This window comes from Chelonoidis abingdonii, chromosome 4 (genome assembly GCF_003597395.2).
Source record: "Chelonoidis abingdonii isolate Lonesome George chromosome 4, CheloAbing_2.0, whole genome shotgun sequence".
NCBI classification, from domain to species: domain Eukaryota; kingdom Metazoa; phylum Chordata; order Testudines; family Testudinidae; genus Chelonoidis; species Chelonoidis abingdonii.
In genome coordinates, this window is record NC_133772.1 from 5,299,713 (window position 1) to 5,321,071 (window position 21,359).

General features: G+C 45.8%; 1 protein-coding gene across 10 annotated transcripts in view; it reads right to left on the reverse strand.

Moving 5' to 3' along the window:
- The window catches only part of LOC116833699 (uncharacterized), an 80,521-nt gene that overhangs the window by 11,599 nt on the left and 47,563 nt on the right, over positions 1-21,359 (reverse strand). For 2 of the 10 annotated variants that reach the window (XR_012655859.1, XR_012655860.1), the window contains exon 5: positions 4,560-6,062. The exons of 1 other annotated variant lie outside the window; for it this stretch is intronic. Coding sequence is in view for 6 of the 9 variants with exons in the window: in XM_032784809.2 (XP_032640700.1) it covers positions 6,837-8,314; positions 8,882-8,971; positions 11,274-11,387; positions 12,689-12,815 (1,809 nt within the window). In the remaining 3 variants the exon portion in view is untranslated. Of the gene's footprint in view, positions 1-571; positions 2,026-4,559; positions 8,315-8,881; positions 8,972-9,900; positions 9,988-11,273; positions 11,388-12,688; positions 12,816-14,303; positions 14,549-21,359 lie in introns of those variants that run through there. 7 more of the 10 variants (XM_075065904.1, XM_075065903.1, XM_075065905.1 and 4 more) reach the window with 6 other exon arrangements.

The window sequence follows — 21,359 nt, forward strand, 5'->3', positions numbered from 1 at the left end:
CAGCCCCCGGTTCAAAGAACATTTCTTAGTCATTCATCAGGGCGGGAGACGCCTCTTCAGACATTTCACCAGAATAAATGTGGATTGAGATTCAATTAATACATCATTTTAGAATTATTCAGATCTGGAACTGGGATGTGAGTGGCTGTAAGTGGTAAAATACTTTTCGGGATATTCTAAGTGCCATTAAGGTGAGAGAAGATAATTCCCAGAGGTGAAATTCCATCTCTGGGCTACACTCTACTAAATATTATACCCGAGTTTCTAGTCTGTATCTGATTTGACAGTAGCCACATACATGGGGGAAAAAATCAACCAAAAGCACTGGTCAACCAAAGTGTGCCAGATCCAGCTGTAATGTTTTTACATAGTTTACATGGACAACAGTTACAATTTAAGCAGTCTGTAGGACTAACCCTGCTTCCTCCTCAGACAAATGGAGAACAGGAAAAATGGCTACATTTATTAGAACTTAGTTCATAGTTGTATAAATATCTCAACTGTTATCATTAGTGTCACATCTTTTGCATGGTGCACAGCAAAAATTATATGAAGAAACTATCAGATACAATTGGCCCCCCACAAAATGTTTATTATTTATATACAAACATACAAGACATAGTTTAGTGCACACTGTGGTCAGACTGATTTCAGGTGGCTTCTAATACACACATCACAGTAAGTACCATCAGAGGGCTCACAAACAAAGGGATAATACAACCCTATTCCCACACACACTACAGCTAGTTAAACCAGTCTTTAATGTTGCTGGGAGAGTTGCTCAGTAGTCGTGTGGCTCTTCGTACACTTTACTTTTCAAGTAACTCTTCATCTATGCTGGAATATCTCCACTTCCTTTCCTTTTAAATTCCAGAATTCCAGCACAGAAATGCCAACTCTCAGTTTGATCAAGTTTTTGGAAACGTACAAAATGGATCCCAGTGTTTTATGTTATCCTAACAGTTCTGTGCCTATAATGACAGCACCTTTGCTTTAATAAGTGCTACAGTTTATTCAAATCACTTTGATGTTCTCTACTGAACTAATCAATATTTGGAACGCTATTGTTAATATTAATCTTATATCCAAGTTACATGGAAAGGAGTTAAAGAAAGGGCAGGCAAAGGATTTATTTGCCCTAGGGATTTTTCTTTTTCTGAACAGTCAATGCAAGCATCTGAAAAAATGCAGTACAGTACTTTAATATAACACCACAGATACATTTTGTTTTCTCTCAACTTACTTGCCATCGTGCACAGAAATCACTGGTGGAAAGAGCTGAAGGTCACAGTTTAGAATTTTTCTGTGATTGGACTTAACTTCCAGAGTAATGAATAAGATGTGTGGTTCATCATTAGTGAGATGACATTTACTCAATTGATATATGTTGCACTTGTTCACTTCGACTCTGAAATTGTAAAATAAGCAAAAAAGCTGCTAGTTATTATACCACAAATATTTTAACTAACCAATTTGTGCTTTTGTTGTTGGTGCTGAACACTAGTGACACCTGTATTTACTCATTCCAAGGTTTTTATTATAAGACACTGTTTTGTGCAGAAGGGAATTTTCTTCACCAATTACTGCAGAGAATTCCTGCATAATTTGGTGCTGCGTCCGTCTCTCCATAAAAAGCTCTCCTGGTTTGTAATCTTGACACAACCAACTACTGCACCAAACATCCACACGGAGAGGGAATGTTGGTAAAGGTGCAGAAATGGCTTCAAAAATTCATAGATATTTTAAGGCCAGAAGAGACTACTCAATCACCTATGTCATCTGCTTAACACAGGCCATGATATTGCAATGTATTAACCCAATATGGAGCCCAACAATTTCTGTTTGGCTAAAGCATCTTCCATAAAGGTGTCCCGACAGGTTTTGAAGACATCAGGAGCTGGAGAATCCATCACTTCCCATGGGACTTTGTCCCAGTGGTTGATCACCCTCACTGTAGAACATTTGTTCTTATTTTCAGTTTGAATTCTTCTTTCTTCCACTTCCAGCCATCAGTTCTTTTTCTGCCTTGGTAGGAGGAATATTTCAACCGGGGAGAAAGTAGGTTTTCAGGCACTGACCTTGGATACACGTTTATTAGCCAAGCACTTTATTTGGGAGCCATTTCCCCCCCACCCCTCCTCCGCATACAGGGCATTTATTGCCCAACCCCCGGTCCAACTGCCATAACTGCCACTTTGGAATGATCCATTCTCCTACCTCCCCCACCACAACACAGGGTTACTGTTACCCCCAAAATGGCTTTTGGGGCACTTCTTTATAGCCTGCCTATTGCCTCCTTAGTCTGTTATTCGTGAGGTAAAAGTTTCTGGGGTTGTTAAAGAAACACTAAAGGACACGGATATAACCTCTGATAATGTAATTGACCCAGGCAGTACTGTATTTTTTCCAAAACAAAGTACCTGATTATATTAATTCATATTAGTTATATTAAATAATCCCTAATAAAGTGTATCCTAAAACTCCGAACGCACAAAATCCCCGAGACACAAATCCCACTTGCAAATTAAAGAGCACTTAAACTACAATAGCATATAGTTCAAATGATTCCAAGCAAAGCAATTCATTGCAAGTAGCCAGTTTGCAACAAATCACTGACAACAGATTTTAATTACTTTACAGTTTATATATCTATACACTGGCGCTGCATGGGGGGTCACAGCGAGGGCCACACACTGCCCCTGACCCACTGCCTGGGACTGGGATGGCCACAGCACACAGCTATGTGGCTGCACTGCCAGCCCACTCCCAGAGCCTGGGGCTGGCTGGAACATGCTGTGGCTGCACTGCCCGGCCCCTGGCCTGAGCTCTGGGGGTGGGACTGGCAACAGCACACAGCTCTGTGGCCGCACAGCCTGGCCCAGTGCAGAGCTCAGGGGTCAGACTTGGGATACCTCCCTAGTCCCAGGTAAGGTGGGTTAGGTTGGGGGGGGAAGGGCAGGATGGGGAAAGTGTGGGGGTCCTGGGTTAGGGATGGGGCTGGGAGGAGTCACGTGGGGAGATCCTGGCCCCCAGGCTAGGGGTGAGGCAGAGAGGGGTCACGTGGGGAGGTCACATGGCCTCCTTAGGGTGGTGCCCCTTTAGCCTCTCTCCCCACTAGCTGCAGGTGCAAGTATAATTAAAACACACACACACACACTTAAAGCATACACATACTAACCCTATATACTATCCTATACACTAAACCATAATTAAAAGAATATTAAGCTTAACACTATAAATCTGTTGCTGTTTTCTTTTAAAAGTCAAATTACTGCTGTGGCTGTGGTTCAATTCCTGCAGTCTGCTCAGCCCTACTCCAGCTTTCTTTTCTATCTCTGCCACAGTTCTTCTTTGACTGCTCTTGCTGGCTTCCCGGCTCTTCCTGCACATCTCTCTCCTTTTCAGATCTAGCCTCCAGATTCTGAAAGTATTGCTGGCAACTGGTCTTTATGGTTATGCTACATTTTACCTCTTTCTTTATATAACTTCCTATTCTTAGAAACAGTTCCCTCACTTGCCCATGCTCTGTCTTGACCACTACCCCAGAATTTGGACTGACAGCTCTGACCTTCAAAACAAATTGTGACAAGGACGAGTGGCTTCCAACCAGGGCCGTCCTTAGGATTTATGGGGCCCTAAGTAGTATTATTAAACTGGTGCCCCTATGCCAGATGGCAGCCCAAGCTCACAGCCTGGTGGGAGAGGGGGAGGAGGGACGAGACAGCAAAGGATAATGAGATGTCCGGCCTGCGTCATGGTGGTGGAGAGTCACAGTTCCCCGCAGAGACTCCCATACCCTCTCCCTCATGCAGAATGGACATGAAGAAAGTACCTAATTAAAAACACTAAAATTTGGGAATAAAAAATGTCAGTCACAGGTTTTTTGATATGCCCTGAAGTTTGTCAGAGATTTATTTGCAAAAACTTCGTAGTAAGGGTGAGTCAGCTGTCCTGCTGAATACAACATTACATATAATGGAATACATGATGCAGCTCTTCTCTGTTTTACATTTTCTTAATCAGTATTTCTAAGCTGAATTTATATTTTAAATGTACTCTTACACCTTAAGCCAACATTCCAGATTACTACATATTTAACTCACTGAAACAAAGACATTATTTTAAATTAATCAGAGAGGTTTAGTGGGTTCATAACAATGTTCATTGCTTTTAGAAAAAGAGAACAGTAATTTACTTTGTGTGATCTCCATAACAAGAGACATGGTTATGAAATTTCACCAACTTTAAAAAAATATGTTTCCAAAGATTTTAGGTATAACAAGGATTTTATGTCTTACTAAGGTACTGATTTTGCTGGAGGGTTCTTTTAAAACTAGTTCATCGGATAGTCAGAAGTAAAGAAAGGGAAACTCTTTGTCCAGCTATCTGGAAGGGAAGGACTGTTGTCCCTTTAAGGGCTCTCTTCAGTGGGGAGTGGGGGGAGAGGTGGTGAAGGGATGGACAGAAAGGACAGGAAGACTTGGAAGCACTTTTTTTTTAACTATAGTAATTAAAATGTGTATTTTAGATAAGGGAGGTCTTTTGAAGGAGTTATTTAAAAAACTGTATGTCTGAAGATCCACGCATTTAAGGCTAAAGATGATTGTGCATCTAAAACTCTATGCAAGCATTTTTTAGAAATGTGATTTTATAATCTTCACCAGCTCACTAATGAAATATTTTTAAAGCAAATTTTAAACTAAGGTCCTGTAGACTGACATGTTCTGTGTAAATATTACATTAATGCACAACTGTTTTTGTCAGTAAAGTCAGAAACTGACAGTATAAAAATTTATTTGGGCATAAGCTTTCGTGGACAGCTGATGAAATGGGTTCTAGCCCACAAAAGCTTATGCCCAAATAATTTGTTAGTCTCTGAGGTGCCACAAGGACTCGTCCTTGTTTTTGCTGGTACAGACTAACAGGACTACCACTCTGAAACCTGTCAGTATATACCTTGGGGTTGGCAAATGCCTGTTAAATGGCTTTATTACCCCTTGAATGTCTCTTTAACAGTTTCAATGTTGTGCTAATAGGTCTGGCAGGCTGGAGGTTTTTTCACTTTTAACTACTAGATTCCCTCCCAAGGAAGACTCACCAGGCTAGAGCAGCCATCTGTGGGAGCCTGCAGGAAGGATCAGAACAGGGATAGGAAAACAAGAGTGGGCACTAAGACCCAGTGGTGCCCCAAATTTTCAGGTGCCCTACGCAGCTGCCTATGTCGCCTATGCCTAAGGACGGCCCTGCTTTCAACCAACCAGCTGCTTAACTGACTTGTTTGTCACCGTTTACTGCACATGCTCAATAGTTGCCTATCTCGCACATGCTCCCTGTTGTCCTTTACCCCCGAGCTGTGATTCTGCAGAAAAGAATCCACACACACTTGCCTCTTTGCCACCGGCTAGGGAAACTTTTTTTTTTTTTCTTTTTTCGGAAGCAATCCCAAGTTCTTACTGAGCCTGCTCAGGGCCCGCAGCAGCTGTCGCAGGGAGGAATGACTTCTGCTTATCAGAATGGAGATCAGAGCTACAAAGAAGAGACTGGAGAATTGACTCTAGTGTTACTGTGTTTCCTCCACAACACTGTTGTGGGAAAGACAACAGTGAACTGCCACCCTGGGCCGGGGAGTGACCTGATCCAGCGGGCAGTGTAGACAAGCCCTAAGTGTTAGGACTAATGTACACTAGAAGTGCTACGGCTTCTGCTAGTGTTCAAGACACCAAGCTAGCATACAAGATGCTCTAACCCAATGGGAGAGAGCTTGTCTGTCAGCATAACACCTCCACCTCTAGGAGAGGCGGTAGCTATGTTGGCAGGGAAGCTCTCCCATCAACATAACCCAGTTTACACCAGTGCTTAGGACAGTATATTTTACAGCACGCAGGGATGTGGATGAGTGTTCTGGTAAGTGATAAGTTCTAGTGTAGAAGCCCTAAGTGGCAGTAAAGTGTCACTAACTCATCCAGGAACACACATTTGAATTATTTAAAAAAAGCCATTATAACAAGGAAGTAACTGACATCTCTCATCCCTGCCCTTGCCTTTTTTCTGGTGTATGACTTCTGATAGCACAATGATTTAGATGATGTCTAAGTGATGTAGTCATGCTAATCATGACAACGGCATCCATAGATGTCAAGTATTTGCAGGTACAATCTATCACCAAATGGCATGCTGTTTGTTGATCCGGAAACTCCAGTCTCCAACCTTCCAGTCCTTGCTTCAACCTTCCAGGTACTGCTTGCCTGGCAATTAGGTGTGAAGACAGAGCCCTGGGTGCATTATGCATGGAACCAACTATCGGGACAGCTTTCTTCATCATTTTCTCTCAAAGCCAAATCAAAAACAACCTTCCTTTTGATTCAGTACTATGAGGGGCACAAAGGGGATGTCACAGCCTGTCATTAACTCAGAAGACGAAAGCTCCTTTTCAGTCTCTGTCAGAATCTTTACCGATTATTCCTTTTTCCAAACAGAAAAAATAAAATAATTAATTCAATTTGTGGAGCCAGAGAGGACGGGAGCTGTGGTGAACAAACAGCTTGGGAGAAACCAGGACCTCCAAAGTGCAGTCTTGGCTCCACTCATCTCTCTTTTAGCTGCAGCCCATAATGCCCACAATGGAATGTTTCAGTACCTCTAGGGTTAAATGCTCCCATCTCAAGGAGCACACAAATTATTTTAACAAACCCAGCACCTAAACTTGTTTCTGCTTAGTGAAGAGGTGGGAACATTTCAGAGTGGGAGCAAATTCTCCCTCTTTTACAGGCTTTGGGAACAGGATGAAGTGAGAGAATGAAGAGGTTCCCTCCATCAAACACCAGGGTCAGGAGTCTCTATTCTGAGTGGGTGCTCTGGTGTTTAGTAAGATATGCTGAGCGAGCAAAGCGCTTCCCACACTGAGCGCAGGAATATGGTTGCTCTCCTGGGTGGGTTCTCTGATGCTGAGTAAGAGATGATGAACGAGCAAAGTGCTTCCCACACTGAATGCAGGAATATGGTCGCTCTCCTGAGTGGGTTTTGAGATGTTCAGTGAGAGATGATGAGTGAGCAAAGCACTTCCCACACTGAGTGCAGGGATAGGGTCGCTCTCCTGAATGGATTCTCTGGTGGTTGGTGAGGCCTGACGATTGGGTGAAACTTCTCCCGCACTCAGTGCAGCAATAGGGTTTCTCTCCAGTGTGGATTCTTTGGTGGTTCTTGAAATGATGTATATAGACAAAGCCTTTTCCACAGTCAGTGCAGCGATGGAGTTTCCCAGTGTGGACTCCCTGGTGTCTAGAGAGATTTTCTGGATGACGGAATATTTTCCCACACTCAGCACAGGGATGGAGTCTCCCTGGAGTATGGATTTCCTGGTGTCTCCTGAGACTTTGAAGGAGACTGAATTTTCTCCCACACTCAGCACAGCAATGGGGCTGCTCCCCAGTGTGGATCCTCTGATGTCTGATCAGATGTTCTCGTAGGCAAAATTTTTTCCCACACTCATGGCACAAGAAGCATCTCTCTTCGCTGTGGATTTTCAGGTGTCTAGTAAGACCTGATGCAACTTTGAAGCCTTTCCCACATTGGTTACAGCTATGGGGTCTCTTCTCTGAGTGGATTGCCTGATGACTACGAAATGTTGATGAATTCATAAATAGCTTTCCACACTCAGTGCAGGCAAAGGGTCTCTCTCCTGAGTGGACTCTCTTGTGCATGTTAAGCGCTGATATATGGAAGAATCTTTTTCCGCACTCAGCACAGCGATAGGGTCTCTCTCCTGTATGTATTCTCTGGTGGGCAATGAGATATGATAACTTGTGGAATATCTTCCCACATTCAGAACAAGGATGGTCTCTCTTCTTTCTGTGAGCTCTCTCATGTGCTCTGAACTCCTTCTTTCTCCTAAAGCTCTCCCCACACTCACTACAGTGATACAGTTCTTGTTTCCTATGAACCATCCAATGGTGGCCTATCAGGTCTCTCTGCACCTTGAATTCTTCTCTGCACACACGGCAGGTGTATAGGCTCTTTCTGGGCTCAGCTTTTCCCTCTGCAGGAGGCTTTAGATATGGCCTGGATCTCCTCTGATGGCCTCTTGAGGTTGCTGGCTCCTTTCTGGTCAGATTTTTTCTCTGCCTTTGTGGCCTCCCCTGCCTCTTGTGGTGCCTTCTCCGCTCAGATTTCTTGGAATGGTTCTTCCCTGATGTTGCTGGGAAAGGCCTGAGTGGCTCCAGGTTACCAGGCCCTTCCTCAGGAGTCTGCCCCTCAGCCCTGCTCAGGTTCCTTGCCCCTGCTTGGTGGGGAACAGAATACAGATGTTTTTCCTGTGCTGCTCACACAGGGAAACCACTAATATTCCCAGCAGGGGGATGTGCTTGAGAAAACTCCACACCCCTCCCCTTAGAACAGGGCTTACCCTTGGCACTTCAGTGCAAGAGGCCAAACTCCCAGGGGCCCCAGTGCTGGGGAAGGAGGAGAAGGTCAGTATCCTATAGGCCCTGATAACAGCCCCCCAAGTCAATGAACATGAGAACCAGTCCCCATGAGTCTCTCCCTACTCAGAGGCCCATCTCACTGGGGTGAACAGCATCATCACACACCAGCACTGATACCCCTCTACCAGGGAACACACACAGCGAACACTCACACTGGGATGGATCCCAACGGCTCCATGTTCTGTGGAAAATGGGGGAGGAGGAGAGACTGGGGGAATCTGCGTAAGGGAAGAGATGGAGTTTCTAGGGGGATGTGAGGGTGAGGAGCTGTAGCACTTCTCACGTTTGGGCTTCTATTCCTACTATGATGCTCTGTGAGGGGAGAGTTTGCAGCTGATGGACGATTCGTGAAATGAGCTGTCCAGCTCCCACTACTGGAAAGGACAGAGCTGGTTCCCTACCTGCTCCAGGGAAAGAGCTTTGTGTGAGGAAGAAGCCCAAAGAGCTTTCAATTGCTGGCCAGTCCCATGTCTCTTCTGCATCTGGAAACCCTGCACCAAGACAAAAGGTCTTTGGTTGACAGCACATAGACTGATTGACTATCAATGAGAGAAGCCCTTTCCCCTGCACTGTAAATTACTCATTTATGGTCACTGTCGGAAGTGTGTTCCGCAATGCACAAGAGGAGAAGCTATTTGGTACACCTACTCTGTACTGTGGTAGCGCAACTGAGATCTTCGTTCCCTAGCACCAAGTGCTGCACAAAATTAGAGAGAGATCACTCTGATGTTGAAGAGCTTTTAGACTAAATACAGAAAGGGTGGGAGAGAACCTGAGTCAAAGGAGTAACTTGCTGTTTTAATAACTGGGCCCACAAATTTACCCTAATTGGTAGTTTAATTGTAAAAACGGTGAGAACGTTTATAAAGTGTTACAATATCCTAAAACAATAAATGTCGATGGGAAAAAGGTCAAAATATAAACAAGAACTAGTCCAAATATAAAAGGCCTATAATGCAATTCAAGGACAGTGAAAAATGATGGCTGTAAGCAAGAGAAGTGCGGAACTGGACATTAATGAACTAAAATAACTGAGTTAGAATTTAGGCCTGACAGAAAACAATGAGGGGCTGGGCTATTTTGCCCATTACTTCCTTTTGGGGGTTCTCAAAAGAAAACACTTTCTGGAGAAAATAAAGGAGCAGGACTGAATGCAACAGTCATTGACTGAAAAAACAGCAACAGCAGGAGCATGCCAACAACTGAGCGATACCATCATGCTGCCACCCTGATCCTCTTTTGGGACCCCAGATCTTCTTTGTCCTAATCCTAAGAGATGTCTTAACAAGACTGCACCAGAGAGAGGGAACCAGAGGATATTGCCACCGCTACCAGTTCCGGCTAACTCCCCAAAATCACCTAGAATAAGAGATTTTGTCCCCATCCCTCCTAATCCTCAGGAATTCTTTCCATTCCCCACCATATTTCTTCTCTTTCTTATTCTTCTCCCTTTGCCTTCTAGTAAGTACGAGTCTGGCTTAGGTGGCCAAAACTGCCATAGTTTGCAACCTTGCTGTAAGCCTGTGATCAAAGAGGCAGCCAAATGCATTGTCCAGAATAGACTAACGCTAGCCAGGTTTGCCAAGCAGGTCTCCAATCAGCTGATCAGACCATGTGCTGTGCCTGTGTTTCTCCAGCCATGAAGCAGCAAGTAAGAGTAAACCCAAGACAGAAGCCGCATGTTCTATCTTTGCTGTTCTTTTCTCTTCTGCCTTGAGTGGCTTTGTCTTGTTTTGTCTCCTAGGAAACGGGATCGGAATTTAATAATATCAACAACAGCTCCAGCCTATTTCAGCTAGCTGCTTCTCTTTTCCCCAAAAGGACAGTTATTACCATCGTTATTACCATCTAAAAGACTTTCAAACAGAGGCCTTTTGTCTAAAGAATTTTACTGGGTAAAGGAAAAGGAAACGAGGGACATAGCCAAAATAAAAGTTCTTAGGTCACACCTGACATTTCAAATGTCATAACTCTTTTTCCTTCTTTTTCTCTATCTTTAAGAAAAGACTAGAAAGAATTTTTCATGCTGTTTTCCATGGTATTACGCAGGCTTCTGTCTCTGTATTCCAACCCCCAAACCTTATTTAACACTCTTTAATGTCTGCCATAACAGTGTCACGTTATCACCTTTGTCTCTTTGGGCCCATATTGTCTATATGAATTAATACAATATTGTCCAAGATCTGCCAGCAGCTCAGTGGCAGAATGAAGAATAGAGTCCAGGTCTCCTCACTCCCACAACATGATGTTGCCTCCCAACCAGTCCTGGAGAGTAATAAGGAAATCCCTTATTAATGTCAATTCAGAGCCCAAAAAAGCAATGGAACGATGTTGGGTCCCTACAAAACTGGGGCTGAACTTGGAAGGGAGATTCCAAAGTGCTGCTTGGCCAATGATTCAGACAGCCAGGGAAGGGTTACAAACACTTTGGTGGACAGGATTAGATTTCTAAATGATGTTGACAAATTGGAGAATTGGTCTGAAAACAACAAGGTGAAATTTAAGAAACAAGTTCAAAACAGTTCACCTTGGAAGGAAAATTGAAATGCACAATAGAGAATGGGGAATAACTGGCTTGGCAGCAGTGCATCAGAAAAGAATGTGGTGGTTATAGTATATCATGAATTGAATGAGAGCCGACAATGTGATACTGTTCTAAAAAAGCCTAACAACATTAGACTAAAAAAGTAACATTACTGGATGGATTGTCACTTTGGCCAAAATGTGTCAGGATTCCAGCTGCCTTCAAGCTACTCATTCATTCCCTGCACAACACTTTAACTCCTTCCTCACCTGGGTGGGTGTCTCTCAAGATGTCTTCATCTTCATCTTTTGTAGGACGCTGGACACACAGCTCTGCCGCTCGCTCTATGTTGGAGATCACCACTGGCTTGGGGGTTTGTATTCCTGTTTAGAGAAAAGCATCACCCCTAAGAATTTCTAAGAACATTGCGCAGCTCCATATGCAATGTTTGTGCCAATTAGGCTATGAACTAACTGTGAAGGCTAATAGACAATTGTTTTTCTACAGAAACATGAACTGCAGCTTATGGTCAACACTCCTGGTGCCTGACAGTGGCGGGATATTGAGTTGCAAACAACCTGGCACCTGTGGAAAGGGCAGATGGAGAGGACTACAGTGTCTAAAGGGATTGGGGGGAACACATGGGAAAACCTGGATATTTCTCCTTGTCCTAGGAAAGTTACTCTACTATGGCCCAGCACCAGGAAATTTGCCTTTTGCAGCTGCATGCTGCTCCAGCCCCTGCTCTGCCTCTTCCTCTGCCCACACTCTGCCCCAGGCCTGCCTCTTCCCCCCTCCTCCACCCCAGCCCCACTCCCACTCCATCCCTTCCCATGGCCCCCCGCCCATGGTCCGCTCCTGCCCCACCTCCTCCCACCCAAGCTCTGTCCCGACTCCAACCCTTCTCCAAAGCCCCCACCCCTGCTCTGCCCCACCTCTTCACCAAAGCCCCCACCCTTGGTCTCCCCCCACCCCGACCAAGCCCCGACCCTACTCCCCTGAGGACTGCAGCAGGGTCGGGCTCCAACCCGAGCATGAACATATACACTGCAATTTTTAGCCCCCCAGCCTGAGTCTCACGTCCTGAGTCAACTGACCCAGGCGAACCACAGCCACGGTGTTGGTCTTTTATATCAGCATAGATGAACCCAGTCTGTCTTTCTCCTGAACTGTGGTATTGGCTATTTCATCCTGTAGCCTGCAGAACACAGGACCCTTTTCTGCTCATGTGCTCAGTCTGGGGAACTACAAAAGCCAGAATTCTCCTACATTAAACTGTGGAGCCCTAGTGACCATGGATGGAAGTGTGTCCTCTTCAAGATATGCAATGTAGTTGGAGCCATCAGTCCCAGGATATTAGTGAGACCAGGTGAGTGAGGTAATATCTTTTATTGGACCAACTTCTGTTGGTGAGAGAGAGAAGCTTCCCTTTCCCAGACCTGAAGAAGAGTTCAAAAGCTTCTCACACTCACCAACAGAAATTGGCCCAATAAAAGATATTACCTCACCCACCTTGTCTCCCCATGAACTGGCTGCTCTGCTCAATTAAACATGCCTCTATCCATCCACACATATGCACCCCTCCTTCAAACCGCATAGACACCTCTCCACCCAACCACTCAGACCAATGCTTCATCTCAGTTATTGTGTCTGTGGCCCTGATCTCAGGGAAATAGCTCCTCACCTAATGAGACCAGAATCTGGTAATTTTCCCACATGACGTGTCTGTAAAGTCGCCTTTGCTCTTCGCCCAGCAGTGCCCACTCCGCTGGGGAGAAATACATGGCCACATCCTCAAACGTCACAGACATCTGAAAGGACAAACAACCCAACAGCATGGCAAAGTTTACACACTGGTAGAGGAATAGTTGTTGCAGGTGAGGCAGAGGTACAGTAATCCATAGAACTGAGAGGGCCCTGACGGGATTGAAAGTTTGTACCATTACTATGGGTTCAGGTCTGTCACAGTGTAAAAAAAATGTAATTGACAATGTTTTCTATTCATTCAACCGACAGTGGTGGCTCCGGGAGTTGTGCCTGACCCTCTGCTGTGGGTGTTGTATACTGGCACAAAGAGTTGCACCACTTCTGAGGCGTCATCCTCCTGACCCTCTGCCATGATGGGGCAGGCAGGTCAAATGTCAGTGAGTGTCACAGCAACCTGGAGCACCAGGTCATAGTCCCATTCACATTTAGCCACCACACCTGACATTCTGTCACCATGCTGGAGGGCTGGGCAGACCAAACCTGAGTAGCACTGCAGCCCCTCCAGCCATGATATAATGCCTATAGCAGGGCACTGGACCCAGCTAGCCCCCTAGGACTCTGCTGGAGCCAATACTGCAGGGTGAATGTGGGGCACTGGAGTGGCATTGTAGGGGTGAGTACAGGGGTGGTCCACTCCCCAGTCGCTCCCTCTCTGGGCTTGCAGTCTTTACTGAGTGGGAATTAGTGTTACATTGTTGTAGCTGTTTTGTTCTCAGGATATTACAGAGACAATGTGGGGGAGGTAATCTCTCTTATTGTTCTTGACCTACACCGATCAGAGTCCTAAAGCCCAGGTTCCAGCAGGGGCCTAGGTATCTGCACTGCAATTAAAAGGGCTGAGCCCCATGAACTGGTGTCAGCCTACACAGCCCAGCTGCAGGTTTTGAGGGGGTTTTTTGGTGTTTTTTTTCCCTTTGAAAACAAAAGAATGATTCATTTAAAAGGAAACAAGTGATTATAATGTAGTGAGTGAATCAAGAAAGAATACATAGAACATAGTAAAATGAACAGAGTTACATGAAAGAATGAAAGCGCCGCAGTAAAATAAAAGACAAAGACTACATAGAATATTTTAACACATATAAATAATACAGTGGTTTCAATGTAACAAGGACATAGGGGTCCCGCCTACACAAAGGCTTTTATACTTAATGTTACAATTAATCTCATACTTAATACTGCCATCTACACAGCCCCTGGGAGCCCCAGCCAGAGAGCTGTAGCTCAAGCAGCAGCAGCGCAGGCTTTTCGCTCAGGGGGGCTCTGGTTGAATCCCCAACACGCTGGCTGATGGGAAAGTCACAGAAGGAAACCCCCACCCTCATTCGGTACCCATGGACTCAGTGCAGCCTCCCAGCGCGTCGGCCATTGCCAGTGTGTGCAACGGCCTCAGCCTGGCCTCTAACCCGGTCTAGGGTGACCAGATGTCCCGATTTTATAGTGACACTCCCAATTTTGGGGTCCTTTTCTTATATAGGCTCCTATTATCCCCCTTCCCCTGTCCCAATTTTTTACATTTGCTGTCTGGTCACCTAACCCGGTCTCCCGAGCAGGCTGGTCCCAGCCCCAGCAGCACAGGCCAGAGAATGCCCGAAGGACCTGCCCACCCCGCCGGGCCTGGCTCGGCGGGAAAGGGCAGAACCCGGCAGCCCCCGCAAGCGCGCCCCGGCGAAGTCCCGCCTCGCCCCAGCACGCGAGCAGGGGGTCGGTTCGGGCCTCTTCGAGCGGCTGGGCGCCGACCTGCCTGGCTCCGCTGCATCAAAACCGGCCCCGGGGGTCGTCTTCCGGGCCCCAGGCGCGGTTCGCTCCGCCCCCACAGCTCCCTCCGCCAGGCGCGAGTTCAGCCTCACACCTGCGGCGTCCTCTCCTTCCGACGGCCGCCTGCCCCTCGCCAAGTCTACCCGGCACCCTGCTCAACCATTCGCGCTGGGGGCGCAGCCACTGCAGACGGGAGCTACGCTCTCGCTGGGGCCGGCCTTCGGCCCACAGGCTCCTCGGCGGCTACGAAGAAGGTCCGCCCGAGCCCGCTCCTCCCGCAGCAGTACGGGCCGTGTCTAGGCTGGGGAGGACTCGGCTCGATTGGGGAAGCGAGGGCAGAGGGACCGCAGCGGAGACAGGTGAAGTTCGGTACCCAATGGTTGTTGGTGCTCCCGGTCCCAGTTCCTTCGCAAAGGCGGGTATATTGGAGCAGGATGTCAAGGGGGGCTGGGCACCCTGGGGGGTGCAAACACACCTTCGGCGGGGGTGCGGCCGCTCCTGCACCCCCTCCCCTGAGTTCCAGCCCCCGGTTCAAAGAACATTTCTTAGTCATTCATCAGGGCGGGAGACGCCTCTTCAGACATTTCACCAGAATAAATATGGGCTGAGATTCATAACAGTGGCTGTTAGTAAATGAATAGGTTATTTCATAATTATTCAAATCTGGAACTGGGATGTGAGTGGCTGTAAGTAAGAAAATACTTTTGGGGTCGTTGTAACTTGTGCCATTAAGATGAGACATGAACATTCCCAGAGGCAAAAGTCCGTGTCTGGGCTACACTCTGCCAAATGTCAGACCCGAGTTTCTATTTTGTATCTGATTCGATAGCAGTCATACCACACGTGTGAAAAAAATCAGCCAAAAGTAATGGTCAACCAAATTGTGGCAGATCCAGATGTAATGTTTTTACATAGTTTATATGGACAACAGTTATAATTTGTGGGAGGATAGCTCAGTGGTTTGAGCATTGAACTCACAATCCTGGGTTTAAGAGGCCAGTCTTTGACGGGGGCCATTTAGGGATCTAGGGCAAAAATCTATCTGGGGATTGGACCTGTTTTAAGCAGGGGGCTGGCCTAGATGACATCCTGATGGTCCCTTCCAACTCTGATATTCTGTTATTCTAATTTAAGAAGTCAATAGGACTAACCGTGCTTTGTTCTTAGACAAATTAAGAACAGGAAAAATGGCTACATTTATCAGAATTTATTTCATAGTTGTATAAATATCTAAACTGTTATCATTAGTGTCACATCTTTTGTATGGTGCACAACAAAAGTTATATGAAGAAACTATCAGATACAATTGGCTCCCAAAAACCATGTTTATTATTTACATACAAACATAAGACCTAGCTTAGTGCACACTGTGGTTAGACTGATTTCAGATGGCTTCTAATACACACACATCACATTGAATACCATCAGAGGGCTCACAAACAACTTAAGGGATAATACAACCCTATTCCCACACACACTGCAACTAGGTAAACCACTCTTTAATCTTGCTGGGAGAGTTGCACAGTAGAAGTGTGGCTTGGTACACTTTACTTTCCTAGTTACTTGGAGAACTCTTCATCTGTGCTATAATATCTCCACTTCCTTTCCTTTTAAATTCCAGCACAGAAATGCCAACTCTCGGTTTGATCAAGTTTTTGGAAGGGTACAAAATGGTTCCCAGTGTTGTATGTCATGCTAACAGTTTTGTGCCTGCAATGACAGCACCTTTGCTTTAATAAGTGTTAATGTTTATTCAAATCACTTTGATGTTCTCTACTGAAATAATCAATATTTAGAACACTATTGTTAATATTAATCTTATATCCAACTTATATGGAAAGATGTTAAGGAGAGGGCAGATGAAGGATTTATCTGGCCTAGCGATATTTCTTTCTCTGAACAGTCAATTCATGTATCTGAAAAGATGCAGTACAGTAGTTTAATGTAACACTGCAAATCCATTTTATCTCAACTCAAATGCCATCATGCAGTGAAATCGCTGGTGGAAACACCTGAAGGTCACATTTTAGAAATTTTCTGTGAATGGACTTATTCATTACACTGGAGGTTAAGATCCATAGTTCGCCGTTAGTGAGATGACATTTACTCAATTGATATAAAAAAGCAGCAGAGTCTTGTGACACCTCATAGACTAACAGACATATTGGAACATGACTTTCGTGGATGAATACCCACTTCGTTGGATGCACGAATGCATGCATCCGATGAAGTGGGTATTCACCCACAAAAGCTCATGCTCCAGTACATCTTTTAGTCTCTAAGGTGCCACAGGACTTTTTGCAGCTTTTGCAGATTTAGACTAACCCAGCTACCCCTCTGATACTCAATTGATATACGTTGTACTTGTTCACTTTGGTTCTGAAACTGTAAAATAAGCAAAAAAGCTGCTAGTTATTATACCACAAATATTTTAATTAACTAATTTGTGCTTTTGTTGGTAGTCCTGAACACTAGCGACACCTGTATTTACGCATTCCAAGGGTTTTTATTATAAGACACCGTTTTGTGCAGAAGGGAATTTTCTTCACCAGTTACTGCAGACAATTCCTGTATAATTTGGTGCTGTGTCTGCCTCTCCATAAAAAGTTCTCCTTGTCTGTAAGCTAGACACAACCAACTTCTGCACCAAACATCCATGTGAAGGGGGAAGGTTGGTAAAGGTGAATGTGGAGAGGGATCAGAAAAAGGCTTCAGAAATTCATAGATATTAAGGCCAGAAGAAACCAGTCAATCATCTATGTCATCTACATAACACAAGCCATGACATTACAATGAATTACCCCTGCATGGAGCCCAACAACTTGTGTTTGGCTAAAGCATCTTCCATTATGGTGTCTCCGAGACACAAATCCTATCTTGCAAATTAAAGAGCACTTAAACTATTATAGCATATAGTTCAAATGATTCTAAGCAAAGCAATTTGTTGCAAGTAGTCAGTTTGCAACAAATTACTGACAACAGATCTTAAATTATTTTAAAGTTTATATATGTATACACTTGCGTCACATAGGGGTCACACCGAGGGCAACATGCTGCCCCCTAGCCACGCTGCCCAGCTCAGCACCAGAGCTCTGAACCAGACCTCTGAACCAGACCTGGAAAACCTCCCCAGCCTCAGATAAGGAAAGATGGGGCTGGGGAGGAGGGGGAAACGCAGGATGGAGAAAGCGTGGAAGCCCTGGGGTAGGGATGGGGCAGGGAGGAGTCATGTGGAGGCCCTGGCCCCCGGGCTAGGAGTGTGGCAGGGATGAGTAATGTGGGTAGGTCATATGGCCCTCTTAGTGTGGTGCCCCCTTAGCCTCCCACCCCACTAGCCGGTGCTGTAAGTATACTTAAAACACACACACACTTAAAGCACACACATACTAACTCCTTATACTGCTCTGTAAACTAAACCATAGTTAAAATAATATTAAGGTTATGCTATAAATCTGTTGCTGTTTTCTTTTAAAAGAAAAATTACTGCTGTTCAATTCCTGCTCAGTCTGCTCAGCTCTACTCCAGCTTTCTTTTCTATCTCTGCCACAGTTATTCTTTGGCTTCTCTTGCTGGCTTCCCGGCTCTTCCTGCACGCCTCTCTCCTTTTCAGACGTAGCCTCCAGACTTTGAAACTATTGCTGGCAAGTGGCTTTTTATGGTAATGCTACATTGTACCTCTTTCTTTATACATCTTCCTATTCTTAGACCTGGTCTACACGATGGGGTTAGGTCGACTTTAGCCTCATTAGGTCAATTTTATAATGAATGCATCTACATAACCAACCCCGGTTTCACCGACCTAAAGGTGTCCTAAAATCGACTGCTGTACTCCTCCCTGATGTGGGGAGTAGTGCTAAAATCGATCTTCCTGGGTGGAATTTGGGGTAGTGTAGATGCAGCACTGTTGCAATTAGATGTTCTTGGCCTCCAGAAGCTATCGCAGAGTGCTCCAAGGTGACAGTTCTGGACAGCATTTTAAACTCTGCTGCACTGGCCAAATACACAGGAAAAGCCCTGGGAACTTTTGAATTTCATTTTGTGTTTGGTCAGCATGGTGAGCTCACCAGCACAGGTGACCATGCAAGCCCAGAATCGCAAACGAGCTCCAGCATGGAGCTAACAGAGACAGTGGATCTGATTGTTGTATGGGGAGAAGAATCTGTGCAGGCAGAACTCTGAACCAGCAGAAGAAATGCCAATATCTATGCCAAAATTGCATTAGGCATGGTGGAGAGAGGCTGCACGCACAGCAGTGCCACGTGAAAATTAAGGAGCTCAGGCAAGGGTACCAAAAGTCAAAGAATGCAAATGGTTGCTCCAGATCAGAGCCCCAGACATGCCGTTTCTATGATCAGCTGCATACCATTCTAGGGGGGAGACTTTGCCAGTACCCCAGCACTCTCTGTAGACACCTGCAACGTGGCAGCCTCAGGCAACAGGGAGGAAGATTTTGTGGATGAGGAAGAGGAGGAGAACGCACAGCAGGCAAGCAGACAATCCATTCTCCTCAGCAGCCAAGACCTCTTCCTCACTCTGGAGCCAATACCCTCCCAGGACCTATTGTTCCTGGATCCTGATGGCAGAGAAGGCACCTCTGGTGAGTGCACATTTGTAATGACACCACAAGGGTTAAAAGCAATTGTGTTTAATGTTTGATTTGCCCTGAAGACTTGGGATGCATTCATGGCCAGTACAGTACAGCTACTGGAAAAGTCTGTTTACGTGCCTGGAGATGGAGTGGGAATCCTCCAGGGACATTGCCATGAAGCCCTCCTGGAGGTACTCTGAAAGCCTGTGCAGAAGGTTTCTGAGGAGGGCTGTCTTATTCCATCCTCCGTGGTGGGACACTTTACCATGCCAAGCCAGTAGCAAGTGGTCTGGAACCATTGCAGCACAAAGCATGGCAGCAAATGGTCCTAGGGTTTGGTCACGTTCATGCAACATTCGGTCCTTATCTTTCTGTGTCAGCCTCAGGTCAGAAGAGTGATATCGCTCATGGTCACCTGATTGAAATAGGGGAAGTTCTGTAAGGGAACAGTAATCCCCTGTTTGTTGATTCCCAGCACATTAGACCCCAGGCATGCTGGGCTGTTTGTGCTTGGCTAAAAGGGATCATCTTGGAGAATAGCAATGCTATGGGGGAGCGGTGTGTGTGTGGAATCCACGCCAAGGACTGGGTTTACCATGGCAGAGGATGAAGAAAAAAAGAATGAAAAATGGGGGCAGGGAGGAGATAAGAGAGAATGTTCTTTTTCTTGGCATGGTCCCAAAGAGGGGCCCCATTGTGGCAATGCTATCCACTATGCTCTGCACATTTTCAAGATTCACTACCCTTGTTAGCAGAAGGTCAGTGATTGTGCTTGCTACTTGGATCACAGCAGCTCCCATGGTAGATTTGCCCCCTCCAAACTGATTTGTGACTGACCAGTAGCAGTCAGGTGTTGCAAGCTTCCAAAGGGTTATCGCCACTCGCTTTTCAACTGTCAGGACAGGTCTTATCTTGGTATTCCTGAGCTTCAGGGCAGGGGAAAGTGGTTCGCAAAGTTCCATGGAAGTGGCCTTATGCATGTGAAAGTTTTGCAGCCACTGGGAATCATCCTATACCTGCAACACTATGCAGTCCCACCATTCTGTGCTTGTTTGCCGGGCCCTGAATCAGCGTTCCACTGTATCAACATGGCCCAATGACGCCATGTGCCAGTTGCCACATCCTGTGCTTTCAGAAATGTTTGTGTCCATGTCCTCCTCACAATCTTCCTCATGCTGGTGGCTCCTAGCTAGGCTCTGTACTTACTACAAGATAATGCACAAAGTGTTGGCAATGCTCACAAAAGCAGTGGGATCCACGCTTGCCATGCTATGGCATCTGACCGGATAACCCAGGAAAAATGGCATGAAATGATTGTTCGCCATTACTTTCAAGAAGGGAGGGAAGGAGGAGGGAAGACTGATGACATGTACCCAAAACCACCAGTGACAATGTTTTAGCCTCATCAGGCATTGAGAGCTTAACCCAGAATTCCAGTGGGCAGCAGGGACTGTGGGATAGCTACCCACAGTGCACCACTCCCTGAGTAGATGCTAGCTGTGATACTGAGGATGCACTCTGCCGACCCAATGCACTTAGTGGGGACATGAACCATCGACTGTATAAAATCAGTTGCTAAAGATGGACTTCTATAAAATCGTCCTAATTTCGTAGCATAGATATGCCCTTAGAAACAGGTCCCTCACATGCCCATGCTCTGTCTTGACCACTAGCCCAGAATTCGGATTGACAGCTCTGACTTTGAAAACAAGGTGTGACCAGGACGAACAGCTTCCGACCAACCAGCTGCCTAACCGACTGGCTTGTCTGGAGCATGTGCAGTAAGGGGTGACATAGTTGCTGATCTTGCACATGCTCCCTGTTGTCCTTTACCCAAAGCTGTGATTTTGCAGACACACACTCCCACACGCTCGGCTCTTTGCCAGCAGCCAGGGCAACTTTTATTTTCTTTTTTTGGAAGCAATCCCAAGTTCTTACTGAGCCTGCTCAGGGCCCACAGCAGCTGTCGCAGGGAGGAGTGACTTCTCCTTGTTCAGAATGGAGATCAGAGCTACAAAGCAGAGACTGGAGAATTGTCTCTAGTGATACAGTGTTGACTCCACACACACACCACTATCCACCCCCGATGGGAAGGACAACAGTGAGCTGCCACCCTGGGCTGGGGAGGGACCATTTGCACCCTGGGGGAGATGGAAAATGATCCCCTGACTCTGGATTTTTAATCCTCAGGTTAAAAGGAGCCAATACTTTAACCACAGATTTTTCTTTAAAAATTCCTGAC